At 40.8% G+C, this 12,685-nt stretch overlaps 1 protein-coding gene across 2 annotated transcripts in view; it reads right to left on the bottom strand.

The window, feature by feature from the left end:
* HIKESHI (heat shock protein nuclear import factor hikeshi) overlaps nucleotides 1-7,333 on the bottom strand; it is a 33,684-nt gene extending 26,351 nt beyond the window's left edge. Inside the window, exons 1-2 of one of the 2 annotated variants that reach the window (XM_079788724.1) lie at nucleotides 7,148-7,333; nucleotides 1,833-2,070 (exon numbers count right to left, since the gene is read on the bottom strand). In XM_079788724.1, the coding sequence (XP_079644850.1) occupies nucleotides 1,833-2,070; nucleotides 7,148-7,177 (268 nt within the window). In that variant the 5' untranslated portion in view covers nucleotides 7,178-7,333. The remainder of the gene's footprint in view (nucleotides 1-1,832; nucleotides 2,071-7,147) is intronic. The other variant, XM_079788725.1, reaches the window with a different exon arrangement.
* Nucleotides 7,334-12,685: the final 5,352 nt, after the last annotated feature.

Below are 12,685 nucleotides of genomic sequence, written 5' to 3'. Positions count from 1 at the left end.
ACACTGCATTGTGGGTTGTATAAATGATTGTCTGCCATTTGCTGCAGTGTGCTTTGTAACTTAATATGTGGTGATATTTCATAAATGTTCTGTGGACTTAAAAATGTATACAGGGTGAAAAAATGTACACAAAATAGGTTTACAGTTATGATTACATGAAACAGTTTATTCTTATGTTATTATTTATTAATTATTGTATTCTTTTCCATTCAAACAACTATCAACCTACTTCTGCCTCATCTGTGTGACCTAATTATCAGTTGCAGAGTTGTATAAATGTCCATTAGCTCAAGCCGCTTAAGTCTTTTATTCAAATCTTCCTTCTTTACTAATAATCTACTTGATATGTTAATTATCAAGAGGTATATTAAAATATTAAGGCTGTCCGTTTATTATGTCAATATTTTTCTTTATATATTTGAAGTTATCCTATCTAATAAAAGCATAATATGCAAATTGGCCATCACTCCAACACACAAGATGGCTGCCCCCATGTGGTCAAAGATGGCTGCCCCCATGTGGACACAAGATGGCTGCCACAAGATGGCCAGCAGGGGAGGGCAGTTGGGAGGGACCAGGCCTGCAAAGGAGCGCAGTTGGGGGCAATCAAGCCTGCAGGGAAGGGCAGTTGCGGGGGACCCAGGCCTACAGGGGAGGGCAGTTAGGGGTGACTAGGCCTACAGGAGAGGGCAGTTAAGGGCAATCAGGCTGGCAGGCAGAAGCAGTTAGGGGCAATCAGCAAGGCAGGCAGGAGAGCAATTGGGAGCCAGCAGTCCTGGATTGTGACAGGGATTTCCGATTGCCCGTTTAGGCCCAATCCTACCAGACATCCCTTGAGGGGTCCCAGATTGGAGAGGGTGCAGTCTGGGCTGAGGGACAACCCGCCACCCCCCACCGTGCATGAATTTCATGCACCGGGCCTCTAGTATTATATATACACACAAATTCATGACATTTACCATTTCCCAGAAATATTTAAATCTTCCTAGTAAATTATCTCATTCCTAGTGAATAAATCTCTTAATCCTTGATAATGCTTTTGCCTTACTCTAAGTTTTAAGATTAATATACTAATGGCAGATTTTTTTTTTTTTTGGTTCCTTATGTTACAATGTTTTAGACCCATTACTCATAAAGAGCAACATAATTATTTGTTTGCTGCCTTTTAAAAAAATCCCATCCTACAGTCTCTATGTTTTCTCTGGTATATTTATATTCCAAGAATTTTCCATGTCTGTTTTCATTTAGATTTTCAAGGAAACTGGAGATTCAATGGGAGTAAATGATATCTAGGTTCACTCTCACATTTCTTCACAAAATAACTAAATATAATCTAAGCAAGATTATGTCCCTATAAAGTCTAAAATCTGCAATGCCAATACAACCAAAAGAACACTGAAGGGGTAATCAAATCTAAGAGATCAAACATCTTCATAAAAAAAAAAGTCTCGTTTTATTTACTATATGAGTCTACTTGGTTTATCTGTTCATTTAAAACATAGATATGCATATTACAAATTATGACAAGATTCCTCTCATTATTTATTAAAACACTCACTGATTCAGGAAAATCCCTATACAATGGCATATACCATACAAAGAGAACAACAGTGAATGGTTTCTCCAGGGGCAGAGGATGGGAGTGTGAGGAATTAAAGTCTTTCACTTACTATTTTTCGAATGTTTAAGGATCATTTAATTTTGTTTTAAAAAGTTATATATTACGTTAGCAACCAGAAAAATATAATGAAGTTTTTTAAAAGCCAAATTCTATGTTATGCTATTTAAGAAAACAGTTTAATTATGAAACTACTTCAATATATTACTCTTACCAGACTTAAGACCTGAAATTTTGAAGATGGCACTTGGTTTTCCATTCGTGACAAATCCTAAGAGTTGCCACACTGGCATTCCATTGGAATCGGGATAGGAAAAATAGACAGATCCTCCCATCCCCTCAGGAAATGGGATTGTTCCCAGCATGAAAACCACAACATGATTGATATTTTCATAGTCAGGCAAGTCAAAAACAAATTTATCTTCAGCCACTTGCTGTGCAGCTGTTTGCACCTAGAAAATAAGAAACTCGTCTTAATTCAATAGTTTGATGAGTTTTTATAAGTCTCATAGCAGCAATTTTCAATCTTTTTCATATCATGGCACACATAAACTAATTATTAAGATTCTGAGGCACACCAAAAAATACATTTTTTGCCAAGCTGACAAAAAAAAAGACAAAAAAAGTAGAATTTTGATTCATTCACACCGGACAGCTATTGTCATTTTTTTTTTATTTGACAATCTAAGAGAAAAGAAGTCAGTGCCTCTGACTAAATAGTCAGGTATTGTATGTTTTAAAAATTCTTATGGCACACCAATTGAAAAATCGCTGCCTTCTAGTATTGCTATAAGCTGTTACCAAATACAGTCAATTACAGTCATTATATCAAGTATAACATTGGGTTAATCTGACTCTAATTATAGAATTACCAAATATATTAGATAGAATGCTAATATTAATAGTGAATTTTAGTAAAATATGGGGTGTAAAATTTGGCAAAGGGAATATCCTACATAATAAAAGGCTAATATGCAAATAGACCAAACAGCAAAACAACCAGTTGCTGTGATGTGCTCAACGCAGGAGCTGCCCCCTGGTGGTCAGTGCGCTTCCACAGGGGAAGTGCTACTCAGCCAGAAGCTAGGCTCACGACCGGCAAGCGCAGTAGTGGTGGTGGGAGCCTCTCCCGCCTCCACGGCAGGTGGACATTCCCCAAGAGGTCCTGGACTGCGAGAGGGCTCAGGCTGGGCTGAGGGACCACTCACTCCCCAAGTGCACGAATGTTGTGCACCAGGCCTCTAGTAGTCAATAATATTGTAATAACAATATATGGTGTCACTATATTATACACCTTAAACTAATATAATACTGTATGTTAACTCTAATTGCAAACTTAGAAATATTTTGAAAAAAAAAGAATTCAAAAATACTTAACCTTATAATGATTTCACTAATGTAATATTTTAAAAATATAATTTCAGAAGACCCCTGAAAGGATTTTACTTACAAAAGTAAATCACTATCACTTCAGAATGTTATAAAAATGAAAGGTTATTCAAAACACACCACCAAACCTTGATCTTCTCATTTGAAGGTAAAGAACCTCAGGTAATTAGCCCTGGCTAGGTAGCTCAGTTGGTTAGAGCAACATCCGGATATGCTAAGGTTGCAGGTTCGATCCGTGGTCAGCACACATGCAAAGATCAACTAATAAATATATAAATAAGTGGAACAACAAATCAATATTTCTCCCTTCCTCTCTCACTAAAATAAATAAATAAGTAAACTTTTAAAAAGAACTTCGGGTAATTAAAATGGGCACGCAATTCGGAAGTATTTAGTCACTCCTCATTATTTGCAGATTCCATACTTGCTTATTTGTCTACTCACTAAAATATATTTATAACCCCCAAATCATTATTCCTTGCACTTTCAAAGCAGCAAAACATTTGTGCTGCCTGATGCACATGTTCCGAGCTGCAGAACAAAACTACAGTGTCTCTCATATCCTTGTGCCTTCCGGTTTCGGCTCTCATACTGTAAACAACTGTCCTTTTCAGTTTATTTAGTGCCATGTTTATATTTTTGTTGGTGATTTGACGGTTTATTTTTTTATTTAAAAAAAATTATTTGATGTGAGAGAGAAACCTCAATTTGTTGTTCCATTTATTTATGCATCCATTGGTTGATTCTTGTATGTTCCCTGACTGGAGATCTAACCCACAACCTCGGCGTACTGGAAGGACACTAACCAACTAAGCTACCCAGCCAGGGCTACGGTGACTTGCCTGCTTAAAATGGCCAAGCTGAAATAGTGTTCCTAACCCAAGAAGGCTGTTAGGTGCCTTACTGAGAAAATAGGTATTACATAATTTCATTCTGCCGTGAGTTATAGTTCTACTGGCTGAGTCCAATGTTAATGAATCAATACATATTAAATTAGATGTCTTTAAAAACAGAAACACACATAAAACAGATTGATAAAATTGTGATCAGACCCTTAAGGAACCTAACCCTGCATTTCCCCTAGGGGCAATAATTCAATATTTACCAATTCAGTGTTCACAGAGACTTTTTTTAAAAAACATATATTTTATCGATTTTTTACAGAGAGGAAGGGAGAGGGATAGAAAGCTAGAAACATTGATGAGAGAGAAACATCGATCAGCTGCCTCCTGCACACCCCCTACTGGGGATGTGCCCGCAACCAAGGTACATGCCCTTGACCGGAATCGAACCTGGGACCTTTCAGTCCACAGGCCGACACTCTATCCACTGAGCCAAACCGGTTTTGGCAGTGTTCACAGAGACTTTATAGAACACAATTACTCCAAATAATGAGAGCAGACTAAATAAATAAAATGTAAAAATTCTACCTTGAATGTGCTAGGTGGGAACTTTTAAAAGTTTTCTCGACTCATTTGATAATCTAATTTTCTGTTCTATAATTGAACATGAATTTATAGAATGAAATCTTATTTTGAAGTCTCAGAAATCTTTCACAAAGAATATTCATTTTACAAAATTTTGTATTTTTTAATCCTCACTCAAGGGCATGTTTTTATTTTTTATTAATTTTAGAGCGAGAGGAAGGGAGAGACAGTCAGACAGAATTAAATGTGAGAGGAAAACAATGATGGGTTGCCTCCTCCACACACCCAACTGGGGATTCAAACCTGCAACCTAGGTATATGCCCTGACCGGGAATCAAACCCGCAACCTTTTGGTGTATGGGACAACCCTCCAATGAACTGCGCCACCCGGCCATAGCTTTACAAAATTTTCAGAAAATTACTATAATAACTTCCTATACCACATCCATTAGCAAAAAGAAGGATCAATTTTGAGCAAACTCCAGTCAAATGGCTGAAGAGTTTATCTTCTGTAAGGTTTTTGGTTTTGTTTATAATTGGTATTGCCTTCCTATTCACCAAACCACAAAATCTGAATTATATATATACTAGAGGCCCAATGCACGAAATTCATGCAAGAGTAGGCCTTTCTTTCCCTGGCTGCCAGCACCAGCTTCCCTCTGGCATCCGGGACCCGGGCTTCCCTCACAGCCCCAGAAGGACGTCCGGTCTAATTAGAATATTACACTTTTATTATTATAGGTATATATATATGTGTGTGTGTATATATATGTGTGTGTGTGTGTGTATATATGTATGTGTGTGTGTGTGTTTTTAAAGAAAGAGCCTAGCAGGTTTGGCTCAGTGGATAAAGTGTCAGCCTGCAGACCAAAGGATCCAGGTTCAATTCTGGTCACCGGCATGTACCTTGGTTGCAGGCTCCTCCTTGGGCCCTGCCCTGGTCAGGGCTCTTGCAGGAGGCAACCAATCAATGTGTTTTTTTCACATTAATGTTTCTCTCTGTCTTTCCCTATCTCTTCCATTCTCCCTAAAAATCAATGGAAAAATATCCTCGGGTGAGGATTAAAGAAAGACCCCTAGCTGGTTTGGCTCAGTGGATAGAGTGTCAGCCCACAGACTGAAGGGTCCTGGGTTCCATTCCGGTTGAGGGCATGTACCTGGGTTGCAGGCTTGATCCCCAACCCCCGTTGATGCGCGTTTGGGAGACAACTAATCAATGTGTCTCTCTCATATCAATGTTTCTCCCTGTCTCTCCCTCTTCTTTCCACTCTCTCTAAAATCAATGGAAAAATATAAAAACAAGTCAATAACAAAAAACAAAAAAAAAAGAAAGAAAGAAAACACTCATTTTTTTCGAAGTCACTCATTAAATGACACTTTTCATCCGAGTCCAACACTCACCCCAGGCTGGCCCTTTCAATTTTTCCATCAAGAGCCAGGGCAATCCAAAGTTATCTTACCAATAGTACCCATTTATCACCATCACCAAAAGAGGCCTCCCAACCACTCAAGAGACGGACAAAAAAAAAAAACTTTCTCAGGCCAGTCATCTCCAATTTATGTTTGTGATTCCTTAGAAGTGTGTGCATAATACAATACATTACGAAAAACGTAACATTCAACTAAGGGGCTGCAACACTGAACAAATCAGGGAGGGGAAAAAAGTAAGAAAAAGAACTCCAAGTAAAAGGAGTTAGGTCTAGCCCTAGCCGGTGTTGCTCAGTGGATAGAGCATCGGCCTTCGGACTGAAAGGTCCCGGGTTCAATTCCAGCCAAGGGCACATGCCTGGGTTGTGGGCTTGATCCCCAGTAGGGGGAATGCAGGAGGCAGCTGATCAATGATTCTCTCTCATCATTGATGTTTCTATCTCTCCCTCTCCCTTCCTCTCTGAAATCAATAAAAAAATATATAAAAATAAAAATTAAAAAAAAGGAGTTAGGTCTGAAATGAACCTCTTAGGTGGTTTCTAAGGAGGCAAGCGACACACACCTTCCAGATTATTCCTGAACAATTCCAGGTGCTGGTCTCCTTTAATTCTAATATTCCCGCAAGTGAGGTTACTGTCTCTTCTGACCAATAAGGGAACTAGCTGCTCACATCTTTCCAGAGTCAGCTCAGATTTGGCTCCCTCTTAAATTTCAGGCGTTTCCATCAGCCAACTTACAATTCCCTCGAGCACATTTTTATCAGACACCTTCCAAAAGGACCCCGCCGATAAACCTGCTCCGAGCACCTTAATAATCTTGGATAAACAGCACGCTGTAGGCTAGATTCAAATGCCAAATTCACATCTCACTCACTCCGTGCGCTTAGGCGAGTCCTTTAAACTGCCCACGGAGCTTCAGTCCCTCAACTGCAAAAAGGACCGAATGACGGTAACCATCTCACAAGCTGTGAGGGTCTTCAAGTGTGAGTTGCCAAGGAAGCGCTAGATGGAAGGCTAAAATGACAGAAATGGACAAAAGGCGTGCATTCCCCAGCAGGTAATAATGCACATTCCATAAATGGCAGCGTGGCTACTCCGACTCTGAACAGATCTGGGGCAAAACAGAACGAACACCCAAGCGCCCCCGCCTCCACTCCACACGCTCAGCCAGAAAGTAGGCAGGAGGGGGGTTTCCCCGCAGCCCTCGAACCCGAGCACCTCCCCTTTCCAGGGCTTCGCCCCCGGCATCCTGCCCCCTGCCGGATCCCACGCGGCCCCATCCTCACCAGCCTCCCCGCCACCAAGCAGCCAAACATGGCGGCGGCGGCTCCGCTCAGCCACCGGGGCCCAGGCTGGCGACTAGACGTCCTGGGGCTGCGACGCCGGTGGAGCCCAAGCACCTTCCAGAACAAGCAGGAGGATTCAAGCCCCGCCGCTACATAGCGACTGTGCCAGCGGCGGGAACGCCTCCTGCCCCGCGACCTCTGACCCACCCTCCCCAATCAGCCCGCCCCTCAGGAGACAAGTACTTCCGGGGCGTACACGCACCCGCCCCAATTACTAGAGAAAGGCGATCAGAGCCAGTGCGAGACTACAAGTCCCAGAGGGCTCTGCGTGGGCTTCCGGGAAGGGCACTAGGAGTTTTTACCTGCTGGGATTGGTGGTGCGGATCCAAATTTGGGAATCCAAGGCCGAGAGCTGTCTCTCACGGTGCGCTTTTACAGTCATTCCTTTTCTAGATCCTTACAAAAACCCGGTGAGGTAAGCATTATTAGCTCCCTTTTGTAAGCGAGGAAATTGCCCAGAGTGACCAGCCCCAAATCTTGACACAGCACTAAGTACTGTATTGGAGTCCGAATCCAAGTCCTGACCCAAGTCGGGGTTCTTTCTGCTACACCATAGCTCAGTGCTAATTTTTTAACCAGCTATTTTGTACTTATTGACAACTTTCTTTGTAGTTCTTTCCAGCTTCACCTAGCTCTCCTACTTATTTGCTGTAAAACTGAAAGCAATTATATTTGGGCTTTAATGTCTCCATTTATAAAATAACTAGAGACCCTGTGCCTGGATTCATGCACAGGTGGAATCAGCTGCCCCCTCGTCAAACTCCTGGTGGAGGGGACAATTTGCATATTAGCCATTTATTATATAGGATAATTGCCTCTCTCCTGGGGTTGCTGTGAGGATTAAATAAATTAATACATACACAAAACACTTAAAATAGACCCTGGCAGTGCTTAATTAATGGGAGTTTTATAGTAAAATGCATTTTTTTTCTACACCCATTTTCAGAAAAGGTTTATAGGAAATAAAAAAACAGTAGCCCAAACAACTGGCATCAAGTACTAATTGCCATCAATATTCATTCTACCCAAATAGAAGAATAGAACAGACTGAGGAATCTCAGAGGGAAGGTGGGGGGAGTAGGTGGGTGGGAAGAGATCAACCAAAGAACTTGTATGCATATATGCATAATCCATGGACACAGACAGTAGGGTGGTGAAGGCCTGGGATGGGGGCTGGCTAGAAGAAGTTACTAGGGGGAGAAAGGGGACGTATGTAACACTTTGTACAATAAAGATTTTTTTTTTTTTAAGATTATGTTCCTGGGAGAGGTTGAAACTGCAATTAATAGAAAAAAGAAAAGAAAAGAAACTGCAAGTAGATCATCAGAGGAAGTTCTCTTGAGGTCAGGGTCAAGCAAATGTTTCCTGCAAAAGATCAGAAAGTAAATAGTTTAGGGTTTTTAGGCCATGAGGTCTCTGTCCTGTCATACCCTTGTAACACCAAGAACTGTGGCATCAACCAGACATGGAGCATACTCTACCTCCGTACTTCTGGTTATGCAAGATAAAATATATATTCCTTTATTGATTAAGCCGGTTTTAGCTGGATTTGTTACAGATGAAGATATGATTAACACAACCCATAATGAAAATATAAGCTCCAAGAGGACAGGAAACTTAGTAAGTACATAAGTAAAAGAATAAGTGAAGGAGTGGGTGTGGCTATATTTCAAAAACTTTATTAACAGCTGGCCAGGTTGGGCTAAGCCCTGCTTTAAGCAGTGGATTCCAAACTTTTAAGGTTCTTCAGAATCACCTGTAGGACATATTAAAACACTGGTGGGTGGCCCTCACCTGAGTTTCTGATTCAGTACATCAGGCCCAAGAATTTTAATTCTAAGAAGTTAGGGTTGTCAGCCCTAACTGGTTTGGCTCAGTGGATAGAGCGTCGGCCTACGGACTGAAGAGTCCCAGGTTCGGTTCTAGTCGAGGGCATGTACCTTGGTTGCGGGCACATCCCCAGTAGGGGGTGTGCAGGAGGCAGCTGGTCCATGTTTCTCGATGTTTCTAACTCTCTATCCCTCTCCCTTTTTCTCTGTAAAAAATCAATAAAACATATATTTTTTAAAAAGTTAGGGTTGTCAAATAAAATACATAATGCCCCATAGATCTTGAATTTCAAATAAATGGTGAATCATTTTTAGTTATAAGTATTCCCAAGTATTTCATTGTTTTATCTGAAATTTGAATTTAATTTGGCATCTTATATTTTATTTGCTAAGTCTAGCAGCCATAAACAAGTTCCCAGGTGATGCTTCTGCTGCTGGTCCAGAAACCACACTTTGAGAAACACTGGTCTATATAATCTCATGTATACAGGAGCTTTGCTAATTCAGAGGTCTTGAGCTAGAGTAGAATAAATAACCACCACCCCAACTTAAGAATCTGAACACTCAGTCTGTATATGTGAACGTGCTCCTACTTCATTCACAGAAGGTTTTTTGCCTAAGTTAGATACTTTAAATATGCATTACTTTCCAACAATTATTTATTATACCCCTATGATGTGTGAGCTGTCTTCTAGGCTCCAGAGATAACGCAAGGAATAAGGATGTTCAGACTCCTTGCTATCAGAGCTGGCATTTGATGGTTGTCAGGGGTAGATACAATTGGGCATGCATCTCAGGAGTTACTGGACTGCATGTTGTCAGGTATTTACTTAAGACACATAAACTATGTTGGATATTATTATGGTTATACACATGGACCCTGAAGTTAGAAATTAGTTCAAACCTCAACCCTGTCCCTTACGACACTGGACAAGTTATTTTAAAACTTTGGTCCTCAAAAACAAACAAAAACCCTTTAGTCCTCAGATTCCTCATCTGTAAAATGGTATATAACTTGTACTTCCTGGGGTTGTTGGATAATAAATAAAATAACTTATATAAGGAGCTTAGCACAGTACTGGTACATGGTAGGGAGTAAAACAGTACTTAAGTATAGCTACTACTATTGAAAAGTCAGTGGTTCTCAAAGTGTGGTCCCTGGGCCAGCAGCACCAAGGGACCTATGAACTTGTTAAAATGCAAATTCTCTGGCCCCACCCCAAACCTACTGAATCAGAGCAATGTGTGATTTAATGAGCCCTCCTGGTGATTCTAGTGCATGTTCAAATGTGGAAACAGTGCTAAAGAAAATACAAGAGGCTAGGCTGTGTGTGCTGGGGGCTAAGGCTATCAAGGCCAATAAGGTACAAATCTTCCCCGGACAGCTCTTCATAGGGAGTAGGCCTAGGGGTGTTCACCTCTGTAAACACACATGTGCACATGTGTATGCACACATGTGCACAATCTATACTGCCTGAAATTCATCAGAAATTCATTTAAGCAAAGATTTCTTTGCTAATTTTTTGCTCCTTCAATATTTCACTGAATGCCTACTATGAACCAGCGTGTTAAACAGTGAGATTCAAAAACTAAGAAAAGGTTTCCAAAGCCCTGATTTTCTGGTGTAGGAAACCACAACAGTGCATTCATTTCAGTGAGGTGCTGAAATGAGCAGGCTCAACCAGAGATATTCTGATGGGAAGTGGAAGATAGGCAGTAACTCACAAAGGTGGAAACCCTTTCCAGAGGACAAACATTTAACTGAGCCCCTACGATGTGCCTACAGAAAGCAGCCTGACTACCTGGAAGCCTCGGCCCCAGAGGCAGCCTGGCAGGAGCTAGTCCCAAGAAAGACTGGCAAGGCCACCAGAAGGAAAGAGACAGGGCACAGCCAGTGATTTGCCCTGGCCAGGAAGAAGAGAGACCTCAGTCTATGTGGGACCTTGAACAGTCTGTTTGCAGCTCTCTCTCTTATATACCCTGGTCTTGGTTGTGGCCTAGCAGACTAGAGAGCAAAGCCATAGAAAGGAGCCCTGGCAGGAAGCTGAATAGGCCCAGATATGGGACCTGGGATGGAAACAATGCTAAATCCCAGACACAGAGGTGATTCGACAAACAGTAGAACTATTAACAATCCTCCACCATTTCCACCAGTACCCTTGAACATGAGTTTGAGAGGCACTAGTTAACCACAGTGAGAAAGTTTCAAATGACTATGGAAAGTTGTGCTGAGCTGGGCTAAGATAAACTTAATCTGTCTATGGGATCATCTGGGCAAGCTTAAAAAAACAACAAAACAAAACTGAGTTTAGATTTCTGAATCAGGCTGGGACTCAGAGATCTGTCTTATGCTCCCTAAATGATCCTTTTCCCACAGACCAGCCTTTGGGACCATTGCATGGCACAGGTTCACACAGGGGCCTCAGTAATGCAATGCTTTGCACACCTGGCCAATGAAATTATAAATGCTTCTCTTTGGGCTAATTGAAGATAACATTTTAAGGCACAAATAAATTATTATTTTGGAGCGCCATTCACAAAAGGTTTTGACCTCTGAGAGTTACAAATACTGTTGCAGCCGGTTTTATTCTGGGATTTGAGGGAAACAATGCAGAATGCTTACTCAGAACTGGGATTATTAAGCTTTGACTCCCAGTCTTTCAGAAAGATAAACCAAACCCTTTTTAATACAAAATTTTAGCAGTTTAAAAAGTAATTTTGCATCAAATTAAAAACACACACACAAATAATGGCCAATGCAGTCCTATACATTTCTCACAACCAGTGATTTTTCTGACAACTCACAGTTGACTAGTTTTAGCATTAAACACAAATACTCATTACACAAAATGTAACAGAAATCACCCAACTTTTTACACTTCACATCTTCCTAGGGTAAAAGAAGAAAGAGCAGGTGAAATGAGTCTGCTTTCAGTCTTGCTCTGCATCAGAAAATGACCACAAAATACCAAGAATCTTTTTGAAATCCACTAGTCCAATTCCAGAATGATAGTCATTTTCTACAAATCACAACAGGGGAAACCCAGAGGTGATAAATGAAAGGAGGCGAAGTTACAAACTTTATAGTGTTAGAGCATGACCTGTGGTTAAAGACACCGTGCAGCATTTTCTATGTTTGCTTGTATTTCTGACAGCGTGGGTCCTTGGTAAAAGCCATCTAGACTCATTTCCTCATTTCCCTTAGATCAGAGTGTTTTAAACTGCTGGTTGAGATCCATTATTCATTGGGTTGTGAAATCAATTTAGTGAGTCACACTGCATTACAAAAAGAACAGAAAATTTCAGATTACATCAAACAAGTGTATTGTTTCATGGGACATTTTGTTTATGTATATGTGTGAGATTGGCATATAATATATGTAGTCTATTTCTTACTGTGGATTGCATTTTTTAAGTTTAAAAATTACTGTCCTAGGGTGGGTGGGTGGGAAGAGATCAACCAAAAAACTTTTATGCATATATATGCATAACCCATGGACACAGACAATAGGCTGGTGGAGGCCTGTGTCGGGGGTTGGGGGCGGGCTATAGGGGGTTAATGGGAGAAAAAAGGGGACATATGTAATACTTTCAACAATAAAGATTTTTTTTTTTTTAATCACTGTCCTAGCCCTAGCTCAGTGGATAG

The sequence above is a fragment of the Cnephaeus nilssonii genome, assembly GCF_951640355.1.
Source record: "Cnephaeus nilssonii genome assembly, chromosome: 13".
Taxonomy (NCBI): domain Eukaryota; kingdom Metazoa; phylum Chordata; class Mammalia; order Chiroptera; family Vespertilionidae; genus Cnephaeus; species Cnephaeus nilssonii.
Note: the sequence above shows the minus strand (reverse complement) of the source record. Positions and strands in the feature narration are given on the sequence as shown.